Source organism: Carassius carassius, chromosome 37 (genome assembly GCF_963082965.1).
Source record: "Carassius carassius chromosome 37, fCarCar2.1, whole genome shotgun sequence".
In the NCBI taxonomy this organism is placed as follows: domain Eukaryota; kingdom Metazoa; phylum Chordata; class Actinopteri; order Cypriniformes; family Cyprinidae; genus Carassius; species Carassius carassius.
The window spans coordinates 8,031,436-8,057,792 of record NC_081791.1 but is presented as its reverse complement, the minus strand read 5'-3'; the positions used below and the strand labels follow the sequence as shown (position 1 = coordinate 8,057,792).

Genomic DNA, 26,357 nt, shown 5'->3' with positions numbered 1-26,357 from the left:
TATAGTTTGGAAAAGTCTAATTAGTAAAATGTTTACACGTTATGTGAAAACTAGTAAAAGTGTATAAATAAATAAAAAGAGACTTAATGAAGGGAGATAATGAAGGGAGACATGAAAAACGGACATTGCGTGGTTTTCATATGGATTACTTTATCACAGAATATTCGTTTTCAGCAGCACTTGTTTAGTTTATAAGTAGACATGTCAAGCTTTCTATAGCTATATCTCTCATGTCTCTTCGTTGAGTATTCACTGAGTTACAGTTAATTTTAATGATGTGTGACTAAATGAAGATCACCGCAGACAAAGGCTGCAGACAGCTCACCTTGTTTGTTATCTTTATTTTATAAATGCACAAAGTTTTATTGTTATTATAACTGTGTACAAAAAAAAGTAGACCCTTTACAGATTCGATTGATGTATTGCTCTGATCTGTATGATCAAAACTGAAAGTGTAATCAAAGTTCTTATCGGGGTTATCAGTAGAAAATGCCTTATAACGCGTATACTTTACACGTTAATCGACTCGAAAGGGTTAATTATAGGACCTAAAAACTCTGCATGTAATAACCTTGAATGCGGTCTAAGAATTGATGGCTGCTCTGTCAATTCTTCGTGATCAGTTAGGAACCTAGGTGTGCTATTTGATAGCAATCTTTCCTTAGAAAGCCACATTTCTAGTATTTGTAAAACTGCATTTTTCCAGCTCAAAAATATATCTAAATTACGGCCTATGCTCTCAATGTCAAATGCAGAAATGTTAATCCATGCATTTATGACCTCAAGGTTAGATTATTGTAATGCTTTTTGGGTGGTTGTTCTGCACGGTTGGTAAACAAACTCCAGGTAGTCCAAAATGCAACAGCTAGAGTAGGGGTGCACCGATCCAACTTTTTCAGTCCCGATACTGATACCGATGCCTGGGCTTTGTGTATTTGTCGATACCCGATACCGATCCGATACTATTGTTGAATTAATAATAAACTGTATACCTTCCACCTTATACCTTCCTTGAAGAGACTAAAGGCACCAGATTTTACTAACTAAACATAACTAAGACAAAATAACAGTTGTATGTAAAGTGTTGAATTCTTATTTATTTAAAAAACAATTGTGCATTCAAATCTAAAATAGAATGTAATCAAACTTATTTTTTTGTGCATTGGTCAAGCATACAATAGTAATCTGACAGTCACCAAACATTGTTAACATGTCAAAAAATATTTGAATTCTTATAAATTTGTTATATAACAATTGTGCATTCAAATCTAAAATATAATGTAATCAAACTCTTAAATTAAAATAAATAAAAAGTAGCCACAAGAAACAAAACAGTGCATTGGTTGAACATACAATAGTAATCAAACAGTAACCAAACATTGTAAACAAAAGTATAAAGTGCAAAGTCCTGCAAACAGGAATTTAAAATGCAACATAGCAGGTTAACCTGAGTAATAAACAAATGCAGAATAAACAAACAGTTGGTCAAACAACTTGATCACACATACAAATAATAATAACCATACATTGTAAACATGTAGTGCAGTGTCACACCACCATCACAAACATGACCTGTGAATGCTCACTTAATCAGCAATGGCAAATTCTTTCTCATGAAGACAAGCATTTCTGCTCTCTCTGCTGTAAGCCTACTTCTCTTTTCATCCACAATGTTGGAAACTGTGCTGAACACTCTCTCACTTTCTACACTAGTGCAGGGGGCACAGAGGTATTTTGTGACAGTAGCAGCAAGACAAGGTAATCTGTATTTGTTGACTCCCCAGTAGTGTTGTCATGCACGGTACCAAAATTTCAGTATTTGGTACCGATACCAGTGAAAATCCACGGTTCTCGGTACCAATTTCGGTACCAAAGCAAAACACAAAAATATGCTAATTAAAAAAAAAAAACTTTTTAGCACTAAAAATAAAACCAATGCCATTCTTTATACTTATTTAAAATAGTGTTTAAAGTTTTTCTACAAGTTATATAATTATGAAAAACAATAAACAAGTTTCACCCAAATTTAATTTTTTTTCTTTTAATTTATGAAATTTAAACATTTTATTTTTGGTAAATATAGGGGATTTGCTATTAAAATTAAAACATGGAAGAAATATTGATTTATTTCTTTACAAAATAAAGTTTTATAAATTTTTTCAAGTAGTAGCAGTATCACATACATTTTACTAAATAATAGTAATATTTCTAGCACAATGCCATTATGTAAAAATTAACTTTTAGGCCTAATGAATGCATATTTGTCATTTTTACGGAACTTAAGACTGGTGGTGATGCTTAAGATATTTTTGATCATTGAGGGTTTCTTTAAAAAAAAATAGTAATAGATCATATTAATTATTATTAAAAGATAATACTACTACTAATTCTACTATCATACTAATGTAAATACAATGCACTATGAATTGATGAGCTGCTGGGTTCATGAATATTAATCACGTTGTCTGCGTTCAGTCAAACTGATTTGCTGAAATTAAAACAGGGACAGTAAGAGATCAGCGCCAGCCAATGAAATTGCCATTTCCGCATTAGCTCCGCCCACTACCGAAGAAACCGGTATGTCTTGTTCGAAAATGTATATGAATAATTCTAGATGAACTCCATTATTTTGACAGGAGAAGACAACAAAGAATAGTTTACATATAGCGTGTCGATTCAGCGTGGTAAGACTCTCTCTCTCTCTCTCTTTGCATGTGTGAGAAACAGCGCTATCAGTAAAGCGACGGTGTGTCGTGCGCCTTCACAAAGAGTTTAAAGAGCATCAAATACAGGTGCGCTGTGCGTCCATTGAGATGAACTGAAAAGTTCAGATCGCTTGATGGAGAGAGAACTCTGAAGCTCAGATGCTGAAATTAATGCAAGCGACATGCGCTTCAGTCTATGTAGTAAACAAACCCGCACGTCTCTGCCATTCATTCATTCACACAGAGACGCGCAGAACACGGATTCATATTTCAAACAACTTTTGCGGCTTAACATTTAACGTTACAGATACTGGTCCATATGGAGATTTGATTGGATTAATGTATGCTAACTTTGACAAATTCCATGACTGTCCATATTGAAATGTAAGTTTCATTTTCATGACTGGATTTTGAGATTCCGTCCTCGTTTTCTGCTTTGCGGAAATCATAGCGCTGAACTGGGTTTGAACGGGACCTCGGTACTACCGGTACTTAAAGAAACCTGGTACCGTCACATTTACATTTTTTTAGTTCCGACTTGGTACCGAAGTAGCGGGTCTTTTGACAACACTACTCCCCAGTAATGGTATGGGTTGTCTGAGGCAGCAATGGTTTTCTCTGCAAGATATCCATGCAGTTGGACTGCAGGGCTAGAGCTGCTTGCTGCACCGGGATCTTCACACTCTTCCACAATTTGGTCAAACTCTTGCATAAAGCTGCTTGGTGCTGATGCTTCCACCCGAGGGAACTTTTCCTGTGGTTCTGCGGCCTGTGATGCTCCAGCTGTGCTCCTCTTCAGGTCTTCCTCTAGTTCCCCTGTCAGTGCATCTTTTGCACGCTTTGCAGATTGTGCACTTGTAAAGTATCTGAAACAGAAATAAAACATAGGTTAGGCTAAATGAAACACTTTTTGACACCTGAGGCTGAATAAAGTAATATATATATATATATATATATATATATATATATATAACCCTACATAATTTATATTCTAAATGTTTAAATTTACAGCATACCATCTCATCAAATACAGTAGAAGTGTTATTGTGGAATAAAAAGTGAGTAAAAAAAAAATCTATAAGATAGACCTAATGTAATTATTTAGGTTACACAATTTTACCTGTCTTTATATCTCGGGTCCAGCAGGGTGGCAAGTGCATATAGGGGTTCGTTTTTTCCAGCAAAGCCCATTGGTTAGCGGTCAGTGTACTGGGCAGGTCATGGTCAGCAATGTAAGCACAGAGGACTCGCTTCTGTTCCAGAAGACTCTGTATCATCAAGTATGTAGAATTCCACCTTGTTCTGACGTCTTGTGGCAGGCGTTTAGGTTGCATTTGCATCTGGAGCTGTATATTTTGCAGCCTTGAATATGCAAGTGGAGAATGTTTAAAATGCCCCACAATTTGTCTACCGATTGCAATGGCATCGCTCACACTCCGTTGTGACAGCAGTCCCTCATTGACTACAAGCTGCAAGCTGTGAGCAAAGCAGCCTAAGCTCCGCACCCCCATGTTGTCCATGGCCTTTTTCATGTTGCTTGCATTGTCCCGGAGTATGACATGCACTTTATACAAAGGAATGTGCCACTGGTCAAGTATATCCTTAATTGCAGCCGAAATGGTATCGCTGGTGTGTGAACCATGAAAGTTCTTAGCTTGAAGCATTGCAACATGTGGTGTACAGCTCGTGTCCAACCAGTGGACTGTTAAACTTAAAAGCGACATCGGACTCACAGCAGAGCTCCATATATCTGTAGTTTTGTACAGTTCTGGCAGTGCGGTCTCGGAAAAAAACTTGCGTGATGGAAGAGAGTACCTCGGCTCTAAGTGTTCCAGTAGGCGACGGAAGCCCTCGTCTTCAACAACTGACATTGGTTGAGCATCTAAAACAATGAATTCTACAAGTTTCTGTGTAATTGCCGATGCTTTCATGCTTTCCATCGGAAACTTTTCGCATCATTGAAATGCATCGCTGCAAAGTTAGTTGCTGGGCTTTATTGTCCGCTCCTTTTGATTTGCTGAGCTGCAGGAATTCAGCGTGCTCCTTAGCATGGTGTTTCTGGATGTGCTTGATTAAATTGGTAGTATTGTACTTGGTAGTAATACCACCTCCCCTCGAAACATTTACTTTGCAGACATTGCAAACAGCCGACGAACTAGTTGGCGTGGCAAGCGTGAAATATCTCCACACAGCAGACTCTCTGGAACGCTCCATGTTGCTTCTAGCATGTGACAAACGTGAAGCTGACGAATGACGTAGGTCCTGTAGCGACGAAAAAAAAAAACCTGGATCGGCCCGTGGATCTGTTAATTTTTCCGATCCCCGATCCAGTTATTTTGTCAGTATTGCGGACGATATCCGATCCTAATATCGGATCGGTGCACCCCTAAGCTAGAGTTCTTACTAGAACCTGGAAGTATGACCATATTAGCCCTGTTCTGTCAACACTGCACTGGCTCCCTATTAAACATCGTATACATTTTTAAATCTTGCTTATTACTTATAAAGCCCTGAACGGTTTAGCACCTCAGTACTTGAATGAGCTCTTGTTACATTATAATCCCCCACGGCCACTGCATTCTCAAAACTCAGAAAATTGTATAATATAAAACCCTTTTCTTATTTTGCGGCTAAACTCTGGAATAACCTACCTAACATTGTTCGGGAGGCAGACACACTCTTGCAATACCAAAAGGAGATTAAAGACCCATCTCTTTAACCTGGCTTACACATAACACACTAATATGCTTCTAATATCCAAATCCTTTAATTAGGTAAACCAGAACCGGGAACACTTCCCATTACACCCGATGTACTTGCTACATCATTAGAAGAATGGCATCTACGCTAATAATAGTTTCTCTCTTATTCCGAGGTCACCGTAGCCACCAGATCCAGTCTGTATCCAAGTCAGAAGGTCACCGCAGCCACCCGGATCTAGTACGTATCCAGACCAAACGGTGGATCAGCACCTAGAAAGGACCTCTACAGCCCTGAAAGACAGTGGAGACCAGGACAACTAGAGCCCCAGATACAGATCCCCTGTAAAAACCTTGTCTCAGACGACCACTGGGACAAGACCACAGGAAACACATGATTATTCTTCTGCCAATCTGACTTTGCTGCAACCTGGAATTTAACTGCTGGTTTTGTCCACCAAAAACATTTAAGTAAAAGTAAAAAAGTACAACTTTAAATTGTACTCGAGTATAAAAAAGTAGAAGTACTTTTATTTCTACGTTTTGATAAAGGGAAAAAACTAAACAAAATGCGCAGGTAAAACAAGAACATGTAGTGCAACAGCACCATTTAAAATGCAGCACAGTGGAACACACACACACACAAATACCGGGAAAGGGATTAAAAGGAAACATACTCTGTTACTTAACATAACCTCGGTTCCCTGAGATACGGGAACGAGTACTGCGGCTTGCTAGACGCATATGGGAAAAAGCCTTTTTCTCCTGAACTGAAGACTTTTTCATTCGCGCAGTGAAACTGCACGGCCAGTGGTTCGTGCAGTGTATTAAAAAAATGAACCAATGGCTAGGCAGCAGAGCTGCGCGAGCCTATGGCAACGAAGTACGCTATGCCTCCCAAAGCCCCCCAGAATTGGCGGGGAACTCTAGCTATATAAGCTGTTGTTTACCACAGGATTCTCAGGTTATTTCAACTGAAGTGATGACTAGCATGGCTAGCAACACAGTACTCGTTCCTATTTCTCAGGGAACTGAGGTTACATTAAGTAACAGAGTAAGTTGCCTTTCGATACTACACTCGTACTGCATCATGTTAGACGCATATGAGAATAGTACAATCACATTTTGCTAATGTAGTGGAACAATTAAGATATCAAACTTCCATAAGCAATCCATTGCCATAGAGAAGGGTTAAGCTCCTTGAGGTCACACCTGGCCTCGTTAATCAATCCAAAGTATTCCTGTCACTGTGACACCCACGGGCCAAAGGGTGACAGGTGAACTGATGCCAAAGAGCTTGAGTGTGATACGGTCAAGTGCTTTCTGCCAGATTTGTTTATGCAGCATGTCTCACTTAAGCAGAAAGGACTTCCAGGTTATAAAACCTAGCAAATGTGGACGGCGAGGTCCAGCTGGCTGCCTCACAAATATCCGCAAAGAACACACCACTGGACCACGCCCAAGACGAGGCAATGCCAATTGTCAAGTGGGCCTGTACTCCAATTGGGCATTGAAGGTTCAAGGAAGAGTATGCTAGCGATAAGGCATCTATTATCCATTTAGAAAGTCTTTGCTTCGTGACCAGGAGCCCATTGACCAGGAGAGTTGTTCTGACTGCCTATAGAGGACAGAATGCTCAATATAGATTCTCAGATCTCTGACTGGGCAGATCAGAGATGGCTCACTGTCCTCTTCAGAGAGAGGAAGCGCAGAGAGCATAATGACCTGTCCTCTGAACGAAGTGGAGAGCACTTTAGGTACGCAACCATGCCTTGGTTTCAGGATGACTTATTGTCATTAGGCCCGAATTCCAGGCAGGCAGTGCTAATAGAGAGCACCTGCAGGTCCCCTATTCGCTTTACTGATGCCAGTGCTAGAAGCAGGGCAGTCTTCAGCGATAGCGAACTAATGCTGGCAGACTGTAGCCGCTTATGGGCCCTCGGCACTGTGGGCAAAACCCATGAAGGGATGGTAGAGGGATGAGGCAGATTCAGCCTCCTGTCACCCCTTAGAAAGCGGATGACCACACTGTGTCTGCCCACAGATTGGCCCTTGATAGGGGCATGAGAAGCCATTATGGCCGCCACATGACTTGCATGGATGGGGAGCATCCCTTATCCAGCAGCTCTTGCAAATATGACAACATCTCTTGTCAAATCGGTAGTCTGGTGTTTTGACACCAAGCAGAGAAAATAGACCACTTTAAGGCATAGAGGCATCTACTAGATGAAAATAGACCACTTTAAGGCATAGAGGTATCTATTATTAGAAAATAGACCACTTTAAGGCATAAAGGCACCTATTAAATGAGGCTCTAGCCTCCGAAATTGTGTTCAAAACTTGCTCTGGGAGGCTGGAATGCCCCCGTCAAACGGCCAGAGGTGCAGGGCCCATAGGCAAGGCTGATGGTGCCATATTGTCCCATCCGTTAGAGAAAGGAGATTCCGTCTCAGCAGAACAGGCCAAGGGGCCGCTATCAACAGGACAGTTAACTCTGATAGCCACAGCTGGTTCATCTAAACGGGGGCCACCAGGAGAACCTTGTGTTTCCTGCACTTACTCGCCTGATTACCTGTGGGACAATGCATCATCTTGCTTACTTATGGTAACCCTTGTTCCCTCTGAAAGGGTTCCCTACCAAAGCACCATGGGTGCTGCCCCTTCCACCGCCTTTTGCGAGCCGCCTGCACCCCTATTTGGTGTAGGCCGGGGCTTGGAACAAGTAGTTCCACTTACCATTGTCAGAGCACTATCCGACTATGTGAGATTGGATAACACTGGGAAAACGTACCCGTTCCACTGGGAACAGGGATGCTGCGGAAGCCCCATCCTTCCCGAAGGAGTTTTCGGAAGCAAATACACAGATAGCATCCGTTTAGCTGTATATGGAGAAATTTAGGGTGATTAAGCCCTCTTGGAAAGGCAGAAGTCTGCCGGAGAAACACAGGGATCCAAAGCTATACCGTGAACTATACACGTTTGAGTACCGCTTAGGTCTCAATATGGAACCCATGGTTCTCATGGATTCATCATGAAGGCCTGGTGCTGGAAGTTCGGCTGTGTCCAGGTGCATAGGGTGACGGAGGAACTCAAAATGGTACAGACACTCAGCGAGCCTTTCTCAAGCAGCAAGTCTGATAGATGTCATGTAAGGCTGGGAGTTTATGTCCAATGATTAGCTCTGCTGTTCTCACAACTCGCTGAAGAGCTTTGCGGTCCAAAGAAGAGCAGTTGCCTTACCATACATGATGCAGCCGGTCAGAATGCTCTCTATAGTGCAGCGGTAGAAGTTTGACATGATGTTAGAAGAGATGCTGAACCTCTTCAGTATCCGCAGGAAGTAGAGACGCTGATGGGCTGTTTTCACTGTGGTCTCTGAGTGTAGGCTCCAGGAAAGATCCTCAGAGATGAGAATGCCAAGGAACTTGTAGCTCTTAACTGTCTCTACTATCTCTCCATTGATGTGAATGGGAACGTGACCCTCTCTCTATGACTTCCTGTAGTCCACAATCATCTCCTTGGTCTTGCTGATTTTTAGAGAGAGATTGTTATCAACACACCATGCTGTGAGTGCATCAACCTCATCTCTGTAGGATGTCTCATAGCCATTAGTGATGAGTCCTAGGATAGTTGCATCATCAGCAAATTTGAGGATGATGTTGGAGCTGTGCTTAGCAGAGCAGTCATAAGTGAATAGGGAGTACAAGAGAGGACTGAGTACACATCCCTGTGGGGCACCAATGCTGAGTGTAAGTGAGGAGGATGTGTGATTGCCAATTCTAACTACCTGGGGTCTGCCGGTCAGGAAGTCCAGGACCCAGTTACATAAGTGACTGTCAAGACCCAGATCTTTCAGTTTGGCTATAAGTTTGGTAGGGATGATGGTGTTAAATGCAGAGATTTAACACCATCAATGATCTCATCGTTGGGTTAATCCCCAACAACGATGAAAGCAGAGTCAGGATGAGCAATTTCTAATCTGTTTATGGTGCTGTACGGTTCGTCCAATGCTTTAGTTTTGTCCGCATGAGGCGGGATGTAAACAACTGTACGAATGAGTTAAGAATGATTAAGAATTAAACTCCCGCAGGAGGCAGAAGGGACGCACTTTAATGGAGAGCAGTTTGATCTCAGGGGAGCAGTGTGTAGATAAAATGTAACATTAGTGCCCCAGCAAGTGTTAATCAGAAAGCACACGGAGTTTAGCAATCTGTCATTAAGAAAAACGGAGAATCCAGGCAGTGTAATGGTTGTATCGGGTACTTCTGAGTGTAACCACGTCTCACAGAAAGCCAGAACACAGCAGTTACGAATGTCCCGCTGGTATGCATTTCTTGCATTAAGTTTGTCAAGTTTGTTATTCAGAGACTGTATGTTGGCTAACAAGATGGTAGGGAGAGGAGGATTAAAACGTATTTTCCGCGATCTGCATAGAATTCCAGCACGCTTGCCTTTCCGACGGTGTCTTAAGATGCAGGCCGGCAACAGGGGGAGCGCGTAGACGCTGAAGTTGGAGTTCCGAGGTGGCGTTGTTTCCGAACTGAAGTTTAAATTAGATCAGATGTCCAGTAGTGTTTTTCGATCATACTGTATGAGAGTCTGTACTGTCTGAGCAAAAGTAAGTAACACGAATAACACACACAAAAAAAAACACGAAAAACAGAAAAGTTTGCACAAAGCGCTTGTCAGCAATGCCATCCTAGTGGCATGCCGGAAGCAAAAGGCAGGGGCAGCACTTGTAAGTTCACCACTTGGTCTTTGAAGGGTGTAGTGGGAACCTTGGGCATGTAGCCAGGCTGGGCCTCAGGAGTACCTGGGAGTCAGCCGGCCCAAACTCTTGACAGGAATCGTCGACCGAAAATGCGTGCAAGTCCCCTACCCTTTTGATGGAGGCCAGTGCAAGCAGGAGCAGAGTTTTCAATTAAATAAACTTTAGCTCAACTGAATGCAAAGGCTTGAATGGGCCCTGCTGTAGTCATTTCAGCACTAGAGTCAGGTCCCAAGAGGGTATACAGGGGGTCCGGGAAGGATTTAACCTCCCGGCCCCTCTAAGGAACCTGATGAAGAGGTCATGCTTACCTAAAGACTTCCCATGCATGAGGTCATGGTATGCAGCAAAAGCAGCAACCTGGACTTTGAGGGTGGAGGGAAACAGTTTTCAATCCAGCCCTTGCTGCAGAAAGGAAAGCACGACTGCAATCAGGCCTCTTCGGGGGTTTCTCAGTGAGAAGGCCATGCCTTCATGCTGAACTCGTAGTTCACAGTAGACACAGTTGAGCAGAACAATACTGTCGCTCAGCTCCAAAGCGAAAAGCTGGTATGCACTGCACCTGCTGACTTCTTATACTCACGCTGTGATGAGCAGCAACTGGATGCATAATAAAATAAACTGGGCAGTGGCAATTGTCTTCTGAGGTGAAGAGGTCTACCTCTCATTTATGTAGAGAGGCATTATGTTCGCTGGCTGGGGAATAACGTGCTTGTAACGATATCAACCTTCATATTCATCCGGAAGAAGGAGGCGGGAACCGGCGAACAATCAAAAACATTTTAATTTCAAAATAAACACAAAACAGCGCACCAGCCCCTCACGGACGACTGGTGCGGATAAAATAAAAACCAAAACACAACTAAAAGCCCAGGCCTGGTCCTCTCTCGTCCTTCACTGTCGTCGCTCCAGTTTTATATCCTTCCATCTCCTCCATGGGCCTCGAGACCGGTGGGACGAACAGGTGTAGTTCATCTCCAATCACTCCCCCGGCCTCGCTCCCATGTCCCTCGGCCCCGCCCCACTTGTCACATACCCCCATCGCCCCTCGCAGGCCGGGGGGTACTCCCGAGACTGCGCTCTACTCCCCCCCCCCCCCTCCCTCCGGGGGGGCCGCTCCCGGGGACCTGCGGGAACCTGCGGGAACCTGGGGGTAGGACAGGCGAGGCGAGAGAAAAGGAGATGGAAGGAGGAGCGACAGAGACGAGAGAGGGGAGAGAGGAAAAAAAAAAAAAAAATTCCGGTTCCCAGACGCACCGCTGCTCGGCCCTCCACCAGCTGGGCGATCTCCTCCGCGGTGCCTGGCGGTGGCACTGGACGGCCCTCGGCGGACGGCACGACACTCCTCCGCCGCCCGGTGGACGGCGACGGCTCCTCCGGTTTTGGGCAGCCGGCAGGAGTCCCCCGTTCCCTGCTCCTCCCCGTTCCGGCGGATGGCAGCAGGCTCCGGCCACCTGGCGAACGGCGCCGACTCCTCCACTCCCTCACGGACGGCAGCCGTCTCTCCACATCGTGGGCGGCCGGTAGCGAGCTCGCCCGTCCCCGGCAACTCGCTCCAGCCCACCGCCTCGAGCGTCCATGGCGGCACACTCCTCGCCAGCTCGATGGCACCGCGGATTCACCACAGCGGCGAGGGATCTTCAGCAGCGCGTCCCTCCTTCTCCCGGGCTTCGGCACCACTGTAACCATTAAACCTTCATATTCATCCGGAAGAAGGAGGCGGGAACCGGCGAACAATCAAAAACATTTTAATTTCAAAATAAACACAAAACAGCGCACCAGCCCCTCACGGACGACTGGTGCGGATAAAATAAAAACCAAAACACAACTAAAAGCCCAGGCCTGGTCCTCTCTCGTCCTTCACTGTCGTCGCTCCAGTTTTATATCCTTCCATCTCCTCCATGGGCCTCGAGACCGGTGGGACGAACAGGTGTAGTTCATCTCCAATCACTCCCCCGGCCTCGCTCCCATGTCCCTCGGCCCCGCCCCACTCGTCACAGTGCTCTTTGCAAAATTGACCCTAAGACACAGGCACTCCAGGTGGCTAAGGACTAGGCAAGAAGGAGCCAGTCGTTGAGGTAATTGAGAATGCGGTTTCCCATCTGTCTCTGAGGGGAGAGAGCTGCATCCATGTACTTTGTAAAAGTGCAGGGGGGGCAGAAGTATGCATCCAGTGAGAAGAAACTGTCTCTTCAGCAAATTTGCACAAGGATCTGTTTCAACGTAATCATCCTGAACAGCCTTTTCATGAGAGTGTGATTCAGGTGGCCAAGTAGTTTGCTTTCACAATGAAACACAGCATCTCCACAACATGGCGATGCGGCAGCAACAATACAACAGTGAGAATAAGTTACACCTTCTTTCTTTGAATGAAATGTTCATTTTGAAAGAAAAATAGAAATCTTCCCACATCATGATGTAGACATGTGGGGGCGTTTTAGAATGAGCTCTTTTAGGAGGGCATGGTTATCTCTTAACTTTTATAACTAATATCTCTTTGGATTTGAGACTTTAGTCTTTGCAACTTTACAGATCTTCTTTATGCACCAAGAGGTTGTAACAATCCAAAGAGAAAGGGAAAAAATCTATATCTATATCTATTCTATTTGTGATGTTGCTTTTCTTTCCCTTTTGATTTTGCAAACTGAGTGACAATCAAAATTATTTTCAGCTTTAACGGTAAAGATAGAGCTTAAACATTTAACTCAGCATATTCCTTTACCACAGTCATGCAGAGCAGGGCAAGAAAGACTTGTGAAAGGGAGGAGCAAACATTTATTGAGGTCAAATGTTGTGCATTCAAACAAACAATACAGTAATTTGATTCATCTGTTACTTTGTAAACGCAGCCAGATGGAAAGCAACATGGAAAGGTTGTGTGACATACCCAAATCCAAAAAACAAAGCAAACCCATAAACAAAACAAACTTACAATCCAGGCTACATTAAATATGGGTTGGCTTGCAATAAGGATAAACACGGTCTGTACTGATTACAATATGTACTGTAAATGACTGTTAGCTGAGAGCGTAAACTCATCAAAATTCAAGAGATATTTCCAAAACAAACAGCTAGGCCTATAATACAATGTTATACTAACAGTCAGTTTGCCTACATTTTGTTAACCCTCTGGGGTCTGGAGGTGTTTTGGGGCCCTTTAGAAGTTTTCATTTTTTTTCAGTATCTTAAAAACATATTAATGGCTAAAGTCGGATAATACTATATTTAGCATCAACTGGGCTACAATAATTTGTGAGCAGTATAAATGTACATTGTTTGTAAGAAAACCAAGTTTATGCGTGGTTTGTGAAAAACTAAATTTAAGCCATTAAACACATATGTTCACAAGACTTCTGAGAACAGGGTGTCGTAGACTAGAGTTTTTGCTACAAATGTCACCTGTTCATGAATGCACCGTCTCCAGCTGTATTCATGTTACGTCATGTTGATTGTTTCATGTGGGTGTTGCCGCTGATCGTCTGATCAGCGGCAGGTGCATCTCATTCCAACTGCCTATTTAACACCCTGTCTTTCGTCTCTTGTTTGTCAGATCGTTGTTTGAGGTCCTCCGTGTTAGATGTCTGTCCTGATTCTCATGTTCCTGCTCTTGCTTGTCTCTTGTTCGGTCGTCTCTGGATTGTTCCTCTCTCACACGGATTATCTTCACCTCTCACGGATCTACCACCACCGTCATCTCTACCAGTGCACTCAACCCACCTACTCACCAGTCTGTGCTGCCATCGAGGTCCCTGCGTCACTCTCCCACCTTCATCCATCTCATCTCATCACAATAAACTCTGTCAACTTGCATTTGCCTCCTGTCTTCCATACCAAACCGTTACAGAACGATCTGACCATTATGGAGGCAGCGAGTAGTCACCATTCCACCCTCGAGGAGTTTCACAGTGCCAGTGTTCGGAGGATGGACTCCCAGGAGAGGAGTCTTGATGACACTGGTCGCGCGGTTCAAACCTTGGTGACGCAGGTGTCCGAGCTCACTCGACAGTTCCAGCTACTACGAGCTCCCACTGTGCCGCCCACACCGCAGGTTCTCCCAGTACCATCGGAGACCCCCTCCCAGCCGGAACCACGTCTCCCGATCCTGGAGATGTACTCGGGTGAGCCTAACTTCTGTAGGGCATTTCTAACCCGCTGTGACATGCACTTTTCCCTACAGCCCAGAACCATTGATAACGAAAGGACCAAGGTGGCCTTCGTGTTGACGCCACTCTCTGGGAGGGCGGCACTATGGGGGACAGCGGTGTGGGAAAACCAGGATCCATGCTGCGCCTCGTTTCAGGCACTCTCCGCCGAGATGAGACGGGTCTTCGATCGGGCCGTCGCAGGACGGAAGGCGGCCAGGATGCTGGCGGAGTTACGCCAGCAAGAGAGATCCGTCTCAGACTATTTAATCGAGTTCCGGACCCTGGCGGTGGAGTGCCATTGGAACGAGGAGGCGCAGTGGGACATGTTCCTACATGGGCTGGCTGACCGTGTCCAGAAGGAGATCTACACCCTGGATCTCCCCACGTCCTTCAACGGACTTATCGAGCTGGCCTTGCGGGTCGACGCACGTCTGACACGGATGGAGAGGAGGAGCTTACCCAGCATCACATCCAGGGGACGGGCACACGTGTGATTCAGCGGCGGGGACGCGGCCAGCCCCTCCCACGACCACATGCAGGTAGGGCGAGCTCGGCTTTCCTGGGAGGAGAAGGAGAGGCGGAGGTCCCTTGGCCTATGCCTCTACTGTGGGGGAGCCGGACATCAAGCCCACACCTGTCCGGTAAAAAGGCCAGGCCCGGTAGTACGTATGGGGCTACTATCGGGTGGGATCTCCACCGAAAAGACCTCATCACCATCATCATCATCCTCTACGCTCCTCCCGGTAAGACTGAGGTGGTCAGCACAAACCCACCACTCTCAAGCACTACTGGACTCAGGGGCAGAGGGTAATTTCATGGACAGCACATTGGCACACCAGCTCCACATTCCCCTCAGACCCCTTCCGCACCACATCACTGTTCACGCCCTCAATGGACAGCAACTCCCTACCATCTCACACATCACTGAAGACATCACACTCATCACATCTGGCAATCAATCCGAGACTATTTCCTTTCACATCCTTGACTCTCCCCTGGCACCCATTGTCCTTGGGCACCCTTGGCTTCTCCTCCATAACCCCAAAATAGACTGGTCCTCTAATTCCATTCTGTCCTGGTGTAAAAAGTGTCATGAGTCTTGTTTAGTGTCTGCCTGTCCGTCTGTGTCTATGTCTGTGTTACAGGAGGAGGCGGTGGATTTATCTAACGTGCCTGCGGAGTACCTCCATCTGAAGGAAGTGTTCAGTAAGTCTCGTGCTGCTTCTCTTCCTCCGCATCGTCCCTACGACTGTGCCATAGATTTATTGTCAGGCAAGTCTCCGCCTAAAGGCAAATTATATTCACTTTCGGTTCCGGAAAGGGAGGCTATGGAGAAATATATTTCTGATTCTCTAGCTTCGAAGTTCATCCGCCCTTCCTCTTCTCCTGCGGGGGCAGGGTTCTTTTTTGTGGGAAAGAAGGACGGATCACTGCGACCTTGTATTGATTACCGGGGACTGAACAACATCCCGGTAAAGAATACTTATCCTTTGCCGTTGATGTCTTCGGCCTTCGAGAGGTTGCAGGGAGCGTCAATTTTCACAAAACTGGACTTACGCAATGCGTAGCATTTGGTTCGGATCAGGGAGGGGGATGAATGGAAGACCGCTTTTAACACCCCCAGAGGGCACTTTGAATATTTGGTTATGCCCTTCGGGCTTTCCAACTCCCCAGCGGTCTTCCAGGCACTCGTCAACGACGTGCTGCGAGATATGATTGATCAGTTCATTTATGTCTACCTGGACGACATATTGATTTTTTTCTTCTTCTCTCCAGGAACATGTGCAGCACGTCCGACGAGTGCTTCAGAGGTTGCTAGAGAATGGGCTTTTTGTCAAGGCGGAGAAATGCGAGTTTCATGCACAGTCAATTCCATTTTTGGGGTATATCGTGTCGACTGAGGGAATACGCATGGATCCCGAGAAAGTTAAGGCTGTGGTAGAGTGGCCAAGTCCAGATTCCCGTTAGGCCCTACAGAGGTTTCTGGGGTTCGCTAATTACGATATGGTAACCGAGAATTGTTGGCAGTTAAGATGGCATTGGAGGAATGGCGACACTGGTTAGAGGGATCGGGGGTTCCTTTTATAGTATGGACTGACCACAAGAATTTAGAGTACATTAGCACCGCCAAAAGGTTGAACTCCAGGCAGGCTCGATGGGCACTTTTTTTCGGACGTTTTGACTTTACTATCTCGTACCGCCCGGGTTCCAAAAATATCAAACCCGATTCTTTGTCACGTATTTTTGACCATTCCGAACGCCCGTCCACTCCCGAGTGTATTTTTCCTGAGACATTAGTGGTCTCCACTCTCACATGGGAGATCGAATCGAAGGTCAGAACGGCCTTAGAAGGGGTAACGCCTCCGCCCGGGTGCCCACCGAACCGCTTATTTGTGCCGGAGGGATTAAGGTCCAACGTTATCCAGTGGGGACATTGCTCTAATGTAGCTTGCCATCCAGGGGTTAACCGTACTAGATTTTTAGTCAAGCAACGATTCTGGTGGCCACTTATGGCTCGCGACATTCACAGTTTTGTTTTGGCTTGCTCGGTTTGTGCCACTGGTAAGACTTCCAATCGGCCCCCATGATGGGTTACTCCAACCGCTGCCGGTTCCTTCGAGACCCTGGTCCCACATCGCTCTAGATTTTATTACTGCCCTCCCGCCCTCCCAGGGCAACACGGTAGTTTTAACCGTGGTGGACCGGTTCTCAAAGGACGCCCACTTTATTCCCTTGCCCAAATTACCCTCAGCCACGGAGACAGCGTTGACCGTCGTAGACCACGTCTTTTGTTTACATGGCCTCCCGATAGACGTGGTTTCCGACAGGGGACCCCAATTTGTGTCTAAATTTTGGCGAGAATTCTGTAGACTACTGGGAGCGACTGTAAGTCTGTCCTCAGGGTTTCACCCCCGGAGCAATGGTCAAACCGAGAGAGCCAACCAAGATTTGGAAAGGGTGTTGCAATGTTTGGTCTCCAAGAATCCTTCCTACTGGAGCCAACAATTGTCTATGGTGGAGTACGCCCACAATACCTTACCAGTATCAGCTACGGGCCTATCTCCTTTTGAGGGTAGTGTAGGTTACCAGCCACCTATTTTTCCCAGTATGGAATCCGAGGTTGCGGTCCCCTCCGTTCACGCCTTCGTCCAGAGGTGTCACCGCACTTGGACTAGAGCCCGCGAACAAGAGACATACCAAACCGTTACAACAAAATGATGTGAAAATTATTCTGTTCACTGATTCACAGAAAAAAATATTGATTTCACATTTGTAAAGCATGTTTTGTGATCAAAGTGATATGCGAGGAAGTCACAATGGCCATGAATATTTAATGATTTACACCTGAGAGACAAAGGGCCTCACCTAATGAGCCATCAGTCAGTAATAGGTTTGTGAAACGGGTAAAAAAAGAATGTGAGGAGTTTAAAATAATGGGGGTTTGTATTAGTATTTTATTTACAACCCAGTATAATCAAAATGTACAGTGATGGTCAAAGACAAATTATTGAGAATACTGATCTGAACACTGAAACTTGAACAGTAACAGTGTCATTGCTGATCCTGACAGATCCTGTTCAAATGTTGCAACAAGTAAACCAAACCTGATATTTCCAGTGTCTGCTGCTTTCCATCGATTCGGGGGGGGGGGGGGGGGGGGGTGGGGGGTTGTGCTGGGACAGCCACATCATCAGTAGTCATGGAGGTCATTTATTATAACATCTGATATTGGTAAAGCGCTAAAAGAGAAGTGAAGTCTTCAAAGTCTTCAAGGTATCTGGTCACCCAAAAAAAAGCTTGTAAATAAATAAATGAATATAAATAAATGATTTTTATAGTCATTAACATATTAAATGATACAAAAACATTTTATATCTAGGAAACTAAATTATTATTAAGCATGTCATAAAAATGTTTATGAGCAGATTAGCCTGTATCACATTTAGATGCAATGAAATGAAACATAGTTCATAATGTTTCACCTGATTATAAATTTTTTTCAGGAATTATAGTTTAGAAAATGTCTAACTAGTAACATGTGTATAAGTTATGTCACAGTAAGATAATAACCGCTAATGTAAGTACTGTAGGCTAATAAAAGAGAGACTTACTCATAATATCCTCCGCTGGATCAAGCAGCAAGTCACATCTCCTTTTTCTGGGGTAAATTCAAAGCTTACTCCTCTCGGTGCTTCATATTCTTCTGAGGTAAATACTGTCTTATTCCTCTCAGTGCATCTTCTTCCAGAAACACAAGCAGCCAAGATGAACTTGAAGAAAAGTCATAACTGCTTTGTTTATGGAGGCGATGTGGGCATTTACATGCATTTATGTCTCACCTGAACTATTGTAATATAATAAGCAAAAGTAGCTTGTGGGCGTGATCGCATTAAAAATAATTAGGTAAGACGGGAAAAACTGGACATCATGGTTTTATATGAATTACTTTATCATAGAATATTTGTTTTCAATAACTTACTTTGCTTAAAAGTAAACATGTCAAGCTTTCTCAAGATATATCTCTTATGTATGCGTGTCGAGTATTCGCAGAGTTTCAGTTCATTTTTGTGATGTGTTTCAAAATGAAGATTACGGAGACCGAGAAGGCTGAAAGCACACCCCAGTAGATTTCTTTATTTAACAAAAGCACAAAGTTTTGTTATTATTATTATTATGAGTGTATACAAATAAAAGTAGACCCTTTACAGATGTGAATGATGAAGTACTTGAAGGGAAAATCTTTAGGGAAAATCTGCTTCAACCCCATGGGGTTTATACTAACTGATATTAAATTACTAGAACTGCTGATTTAAAGCCACTTCTCACTGTTTAATGAGCAGATGCAGTTTCTCAGAGATAGTGAGTAACCGTCTCGCTCAAGGGCACAATGGTGTAATAACTCCTTCACTCTGATCCAACAGAGCACTGACTGAGCTCTTGGATTTGTTTTACAAAAATGATCAAGATGCAGAGAAACAAACAAAAAAAAAATCACAGGAAAAGAGTTGTATAAAGTGTGAGTATATTGCTAAAAGGCATTTGGTTTGACTAAAACTACTCTTTGTTTATGAGTATGAGCACACATGGAACGAACTGCGAAATGAACCAAACTGTTTCAACAGTGTTCTTATTTTAATAAACTCTTTCAAATCACAAAACAGAAGCCTGCTGTGTTCTACGTGTGCTAATTCACAAATGGTGTGCTTTACATATCTACTGCAAATGAAAGACAATGCTTAAAGAGTGACAAAATTTTTAAGATGCAGAAAAAGAAAAGAAAAAAAGAGAGAAAAACACATTTGCAATTTATGTTTGTCTATAATGTCGGTCTACATTATTTAGCATGCATTATTTTACATGCAAATACAATTTTTAAAAACGCTTATGTTTCACATGTCATCAAGTTATATTTAATATTTTAATTACTATGCAAACAGGCAAAAAAGTATGTACCAGAGTTATTTTACTATCACTGGGATACTATTAGTTAGCTTAATCAGTTTTATTCTTATATTTTCATTTTCATTTTAGTTTTTTTTTTGTGTGTGTGTGTGTTTGTCTATCATTTTTATTTAATTTTTTAGTTTTTTTGGTATATAAACTAAAAGAATATGAAAATGCTGCCTTGAAAACTTGCTTATTTGTTTTTGTACCTAATTTAGTTTTTTATCAAGTTTTGTTTCAAGTAACATACTTGTTTAATGGTTTTATTTTTATGTAAACTATAATATATAGTAAATATAACTTGTTATTAAGAATCTGAATAGCATTAATTTATTTGCCGTTGGCAGTACTACTGAACTCTTTCCCACAGCCTGCTCAGATTGATTTAAGTAATAGAAAATCAATGATTTACTGGTCATGACCATGCGCACAATCTATTGTATCCCTGTCATATTCTGATTGGATGTGTTACTTTGGCAACTGGCCATTAACACCCCTGCTAATGAGAGATTTTACTGTAAATAATTAACTTTAACCCTCCAATTTATGATATCAGTAGGCACTAGCAGCAATACCCTGGGAGTGAGACATTGGGAGAACTGTGTCAAAAATTTTATAAAACTGCTACAGCTCTAGCAGTAGATCTAGATAAAACATGCAAGGCATAATTAAATTGCTTTGTAATAAGTTTGATTACATGAACAGCATTGTTCCATAAAGATCTGTATTCTGGTTAAAGGAATAGTTCATCCAAAAATGAAAATTTGCTAAAAATGTACTCATTGTACTCATTTAAATGATGAGTTGGGTTCTTCATCAGAACAGATTTGGAGAAATGTAGCATCACATCAGTTGCTCACCAATATATCCTCTGTAGTGAATGGGCGCCGTCAGAAGTCCAAACAGCTGATAAAAACACCATAATAATCCACAAGAATTCCACAACACTCCAGTCCATCAGTTAATGTCTTGTGAAGCAAAAACTTGCATGTTTATAAGAAACAAATCCATCATAAAGGTGTTTTACCTTCAAACTGTTGCTTTGGACAAAATGCATAATTGATAAACGCTTCCTCCAGTGGGAAAAATGTAAATATTTAATTTAAAAATTACATTTATGAATTTAGCAGACGCTTTTATCCAAAGCGACTTACAGTGCATTCAGGCTATCAATTTTTACCTATCATTAAAAAAGTAATCAAGTATCAATCAAAAAAAAAAAAAAAGGAAAAGTCAATCAAACTCCACACACATTTGTTTTGAACTGTTTGGGCTTGTAAACATTGCTTGATCTGTGCATATTTATGTCCTGATTCATATGCAATTACTTTGAAAGAAAAAACTATATTACGGTTTGAGGAGTTGTATTTTAGCCAGAAGAGAAGCTTTAAAGTTATAAAGTCTTTAATAATGGATTTGTTTCTTACAAACACACAGGCTTTCACTTCACAAGCCATTAATTGATGAACTGGAGTGGTGTGGATTTCTTGTGGAACATTGTGATGTTTAATCAGCTGTTTGGACTCATTCTGACGGCACCCATTCACTGCAGAGGATCCACTGGTGAACAAGGGATGTGATGCTTAATTTCTCCAATTCTCTTCCAACTCATCTACATCTTGGATGGCCTGAAGGTACATTTGTAGCTAATTTTCATTTTTCTGGGCGAACCAATAAAGTATTAAACAATGAATTATGATTTATTTTTTTCTACAATCTGCATTGCGATTTAACTCATAAAATTATTTTTCATGTCACTGACAAATGCACACAAAAGTGCAAAAAGGTAGTGTTTGCATGACAGTCAACTGTTTGCAATGAGAATATGACCAAATTCTAAATGATATTAATATTACACAGTATATACAGACACATTGTCTATGTCAAAGAAAGTTAAAGTTAAGTAATGACACATTTTTCATAAATGCACAAAAATTTCACAACAATTACTACTTATCCTTTCATCTTCCAATACAAATGTAGTCATTAAATCTGACACCATTCCTGCCTCTCTTATTTAGAAGCAATCAAAAGCTACAAAACATAATCTCAGAAAAATTGACCTGTAGCTAGATTTGATCTAGTATCTTGTAATAATAAACATTTCATATCTTTCCCATCATATCTTTTTAGAAGTTCAACAGAGCATAATAAAACAAAGTAACCCCCTCCTTTCTAAGGCAATGTGTACAGAACAAATGCTGAGCACAGAGCAACAGAGCACATTCTTAGGCATTACACTGCAATGTTTTTGCATAAACAAAATACACTTGGTTTAAGAATATACACACAGTAGGAACAAAACGAGCAACGCTGTTCCACCAGCCTTCTTCAACAGCAACCAGCTTCTTTTAATAACAGTTTCATATCACAATACCACAGACTGCTGTGTTAGTGTGCTAAACTTAAATATCTACTAAAAAGGAAATTAAATGCTTAAGACTGAATATCACAATCATGCTCAGTCATATTATAAACCAAAAATATGCATTTTTGGAAAAATAAAATAAGCATCAAGCTCTGCTTATATTAAATTAATCAAAAACTGTCAATGATCAATAATGAAAATGTCCATCTAACAGAAGTATTTTATTCTAATTTAGTAATATAATACTAAACTTGAGTTAATTTCATTTGCTGTCTGAATATCAAAATACTTAGTTACGTGGAGAAGCAGAATTGTCAGTTGTGCACAACCAAGCATTTATGTGCCGTGACAGTGAAACTCTGGATAACAATCATAAATCAGTGTTGCCGAGCAGTAGAGTATATATAAATCATGCTGCGGAGCACATAGTGTGTGTGAGAGACTTTACCATTCTGCTCTTGCTGCTTGTCATGTTGAAGCTGCTAAATTTGAAGAGTGTGCCGTTCAGTTTTGTTGGTGAGAACTGGAATTTCGGCTCACTGTATTCTGTCGCCGATGCCGGAGCTACACGTACAAACACATTTTAAAATGACATAATTACACTAATTAATTAACTACTGACTAGACTTGATAATTAATCATGATATGTTTAGTGAATGTCACATAATTAACATATATAACAACATTTATTTAAATAAAAATGTATTTTCAAATGTTTCTGTTTGATTGTAGGGCTGCAAAATTCATTTTTTAACAAAATGTGTAATTATAAATAAGTGTAACTATAATAATAACAATACAAATTATTAATATTATTATTAAAAAAGCAAAAATATTACTAATGTAAACAAATCAAGAAATTTAAGAAAGAAAATATATAACCATATTAATTGTATTTTATGGTGCTACTGTAAAATTACAATACCAATGTATATAGCTGTCCTAATTACACCATTTTAAACCTTTAAAACAACAAGCTTTTATTTTGACAAACTCGGTTTGAAACACAAGGCATTTCACAATTTTATTTTATTTTTTTCGATTTAACATGCAGCAGTTTCCAAATGTCTCACTTACTGTATATGCAATATAAATTTTATTTTCAAACTTTATCTTAATAGATAAAAAACTAATTGTATATGTACTAAACCTTTATAATATCTTCCATTGATGGCATTAACAAACATCATTACATCAATGTGACATGATACACTCCTAATTAAACTACAAAAATAACTGTCTAATACATGCAATATTATACATGCTAATAGAGAAACATATAGACTATAATTATTTTATGACATCAAAGGACTATTTACATTTAATATGTGAAAACATACATACAGCACTTAAAATGCACAGTTTCTCTTAAATATTTATTCAAATACAATTTTATCCCCCAAAAAATTGTTGTCTATTTTTATGTTCTTTTTCAGAAAACCACATTCAGATATTTCAAAATATTATAAAACTTCATATACTGTATATTTCCACATGAAATATTGTTATGGTATGAATTAAGTCTGTTATCAAAGCGTGCAATAGAATACAACATGCAACTGTGTGAAACAAGACACATTATTCTCTCTTTTTATTCTCTTAGCAAAAACCTAGAGATATTAAATGTATCATGTGTATCAAATTTCTAAACACTGGTTGGATTACATCTGTGTCTCAAAGCTTATAGTAAACTGCCTACCTAGACAGCATTTCGCAGCATAAGCTCAAAAAAATGTGAAGGTACAGCATTTTCCTTGCTAATGACTGTTTACTGTCAATCATTTTTACAATTAAATGTTGTCTGTATAATGTGAGCTCACATACAGACACACAGTGATCACAAGTGTCTGTGTTAAAGTGATCACTTCTATATTTACAGATTAACTGTAATGCAGTGATGGTCACATAATACATAACATGTTTACTTTGAAGTACATTTTAAATTGTTTTAATAATTGTAAAAAAATAGTATACTTATTTTGTTATGTTGATTAACTTGATTATTGTATTATTTCATATTATATTTAAAGGTAATGTATTTTAAATGAACTAAAATTCAACTTCACTGCAAATGTGTAATCACAAATATATTTAAATACATGACATCATTTTCAAAGGAATGGCGTTAAAGTATATTTCAGTTGATCACATACGCTTTTCAGTACATTCAGCAATACACTTTAACTATATTTCAAATGCAATAGAATTAATTATGAAATAATGAACTACTTAAGTGGAAGTAGAAAAAAGCTTTCTAAAGTTTGGCTAATTGCGTTTAATATAATTGTAAACTGTAATACATTTTCTTTGAATTGTTCACTAAATAACATGCAGTTATTTACATTGCATTCAGTTCACACTTATGTAGGCTATATTCTTTTAAAATAGCTACATATTTTCCATAATAAGTACTCTTTGTAGAAGTATGCTAAAGCGTACTTCTTTTTCATGAGGGAAAGTTTGCTCTGTTGCAGTTTTCGCTGTCGTGTGTCCTTACAATACTATTATTTTTTGATGTACTGTAAGTTGCTTTTTATTTAAATCAATAATTATGTGTATTAAAATTCTATATTGCCTTTGAGTACTTGTCGAGTGTTTACAACTCATACTAAAAGTATGAGACATAAAACCAGACATAAAAAAAACAGTTGCATGTCCAAAGGAATAAACAATTAAAAATGTTTTAATAAATAATTACTTGACAAGTCTCAATTGTATACAAAAAAATATATTATTCTACACTACATTGTACAATATTGCCACACAAGTGGACTGCAAGTTGTTTATAGGCTACTTGTTCCCAATCAAATGGAACATTAATAAATCATGATGACTTCAAAACACAACTAAAACATAGCCTACCACACAGTGCGTGATATGATTATGTTTCCAGTAATTAGTTATGAAATAGTGACCTAGAATTCGTTGACTTCATACAGAATCATACTTAAATTAAAGATTAAATGTTTCACTGCATTGTTGGATATCACGTAGGCTATAGCATGCATCGGATAAAATATGTGTACATTAGCCCCAAAAGTGCAGTGTAGGCATAGGCTTGTAGTTCACATAGAATAGTTATATATAATAGATAGTTCACATGGCTTTGAGACACATCCCTGTCAAAAACTCTTGTGGTCGAGATATTGATTACAAATGAATGCAGTTTTGCCTCAAAGACCTGCTTAAACTTGCTATTGAAAAGGGAAAAAATGTTTTCATGCAGATACTGCCAAACAAGCATGCAGTCCTTGTTAGTGAGGTTTATTAAAGTTGTGAGATTTATCTCACGCTGTTTCGCCGGCATTACAACTAATGCCTTTGTGCATATAATCGCCGCACTTACTTGTTGGCGACGGAATGGAGTCATTCTTGACTATCTTTGACTTGCTTCTCTTGATGGTGTTCACCTGCTCCAGCACGCGCTGCTGCCCCGTCCGATGTTTTGTGTCAGAGGGCAGCACCAGAGAGGTGTCCTCCGAAGAGACGGTACCCAGAGCCGAGCGGATCGGTTCGGCAGTCATCGCTGCTCTCAGTTGTTCTGCTCGCACCTACGGACAAACCCGACAGCAGTGACCTCCCGTCCGGCTGCGAATAGAGCCAGAGTCCACACCTGAGGTCACGCCCATCTGATGTGTCGCGCGGCGGACCAATCACAGGTCCACATTCACTTTTTAAACCTGTCAATTACACTGCGTTTTCTTTTAATATCAAGCATTGTAATTAAAAAAAAAATGTTTTTCAGTGCTTTACTGAGTGAACTTTGCGTTCCCTTGCAAAAGTCTCAAAGAGAAACGTGCATTCTCTCGTAAAAGTCTTGCATTACAAAGAAATATTTGCGTTTTCTTGCAAAAGTTTTTTTTTTGCAAAAGCCAAATCTAAGCCGTGTGCTCTACCAAAAGTATGGAAGCCCGTTTCCGCCAAAATTGAGAAAAATATGATTCTGTAAGTCATAATAATAAGAAACTTCCTCATAAATATGACTTAGTGTCTCGTTATATTGAGAAACGTTCTCGTTATATTGACTTTCTCATGATAACGACTGAGTTTCTCATAATGATGACTAGGTTTCTCATAATTATGATTTAGTTTCTCGTAATAATGACTTATCATTGTATTAATTTTTCTCGTAATAATGAGACAATTTCTCGTAATATTGACTTAATTTCTCGTAATAATGAGAAACTTTCTCGTAATGACTAAAAAAAACAAAAAAAAACACTTAAT

General features: G+C 41.1%; 1 protein-coding gene across 3 annotated transcripts in view; it reads right to left on the bottom strand.

The window, feature by feature from the left end:
- Positions 1–25,774, bottom strand: part of LOC132117922 (plakophilin-1) — a 50,661-nt gene extending 24,887 nt beyond the window's left edge. For all 3 annotated transcript variants that reach the window (XM_059527286.1, XM_059527285.1, XM_059527287.1), the window contains exons 1-2: positions 25,477–25,774; positions 22,579–22,694 (exon numbers count right to left, since the gene is read on the bottom strand). In XM_059527286.1, coding sequence (XP_059383269.1) covers positions 22,579–22,694; positions 25,477–25,654 — 294 coding nt within the window. In that variant the 5' untranslated portion in view covers positions 25,655–25,774. The remainder of the gene's footprint in view (positions 1–22,578; positions 22,695–25,476) is intronic.
- Between the last annotated feature and the right edge of the window lie 583 nt (positions 25,775–26,357).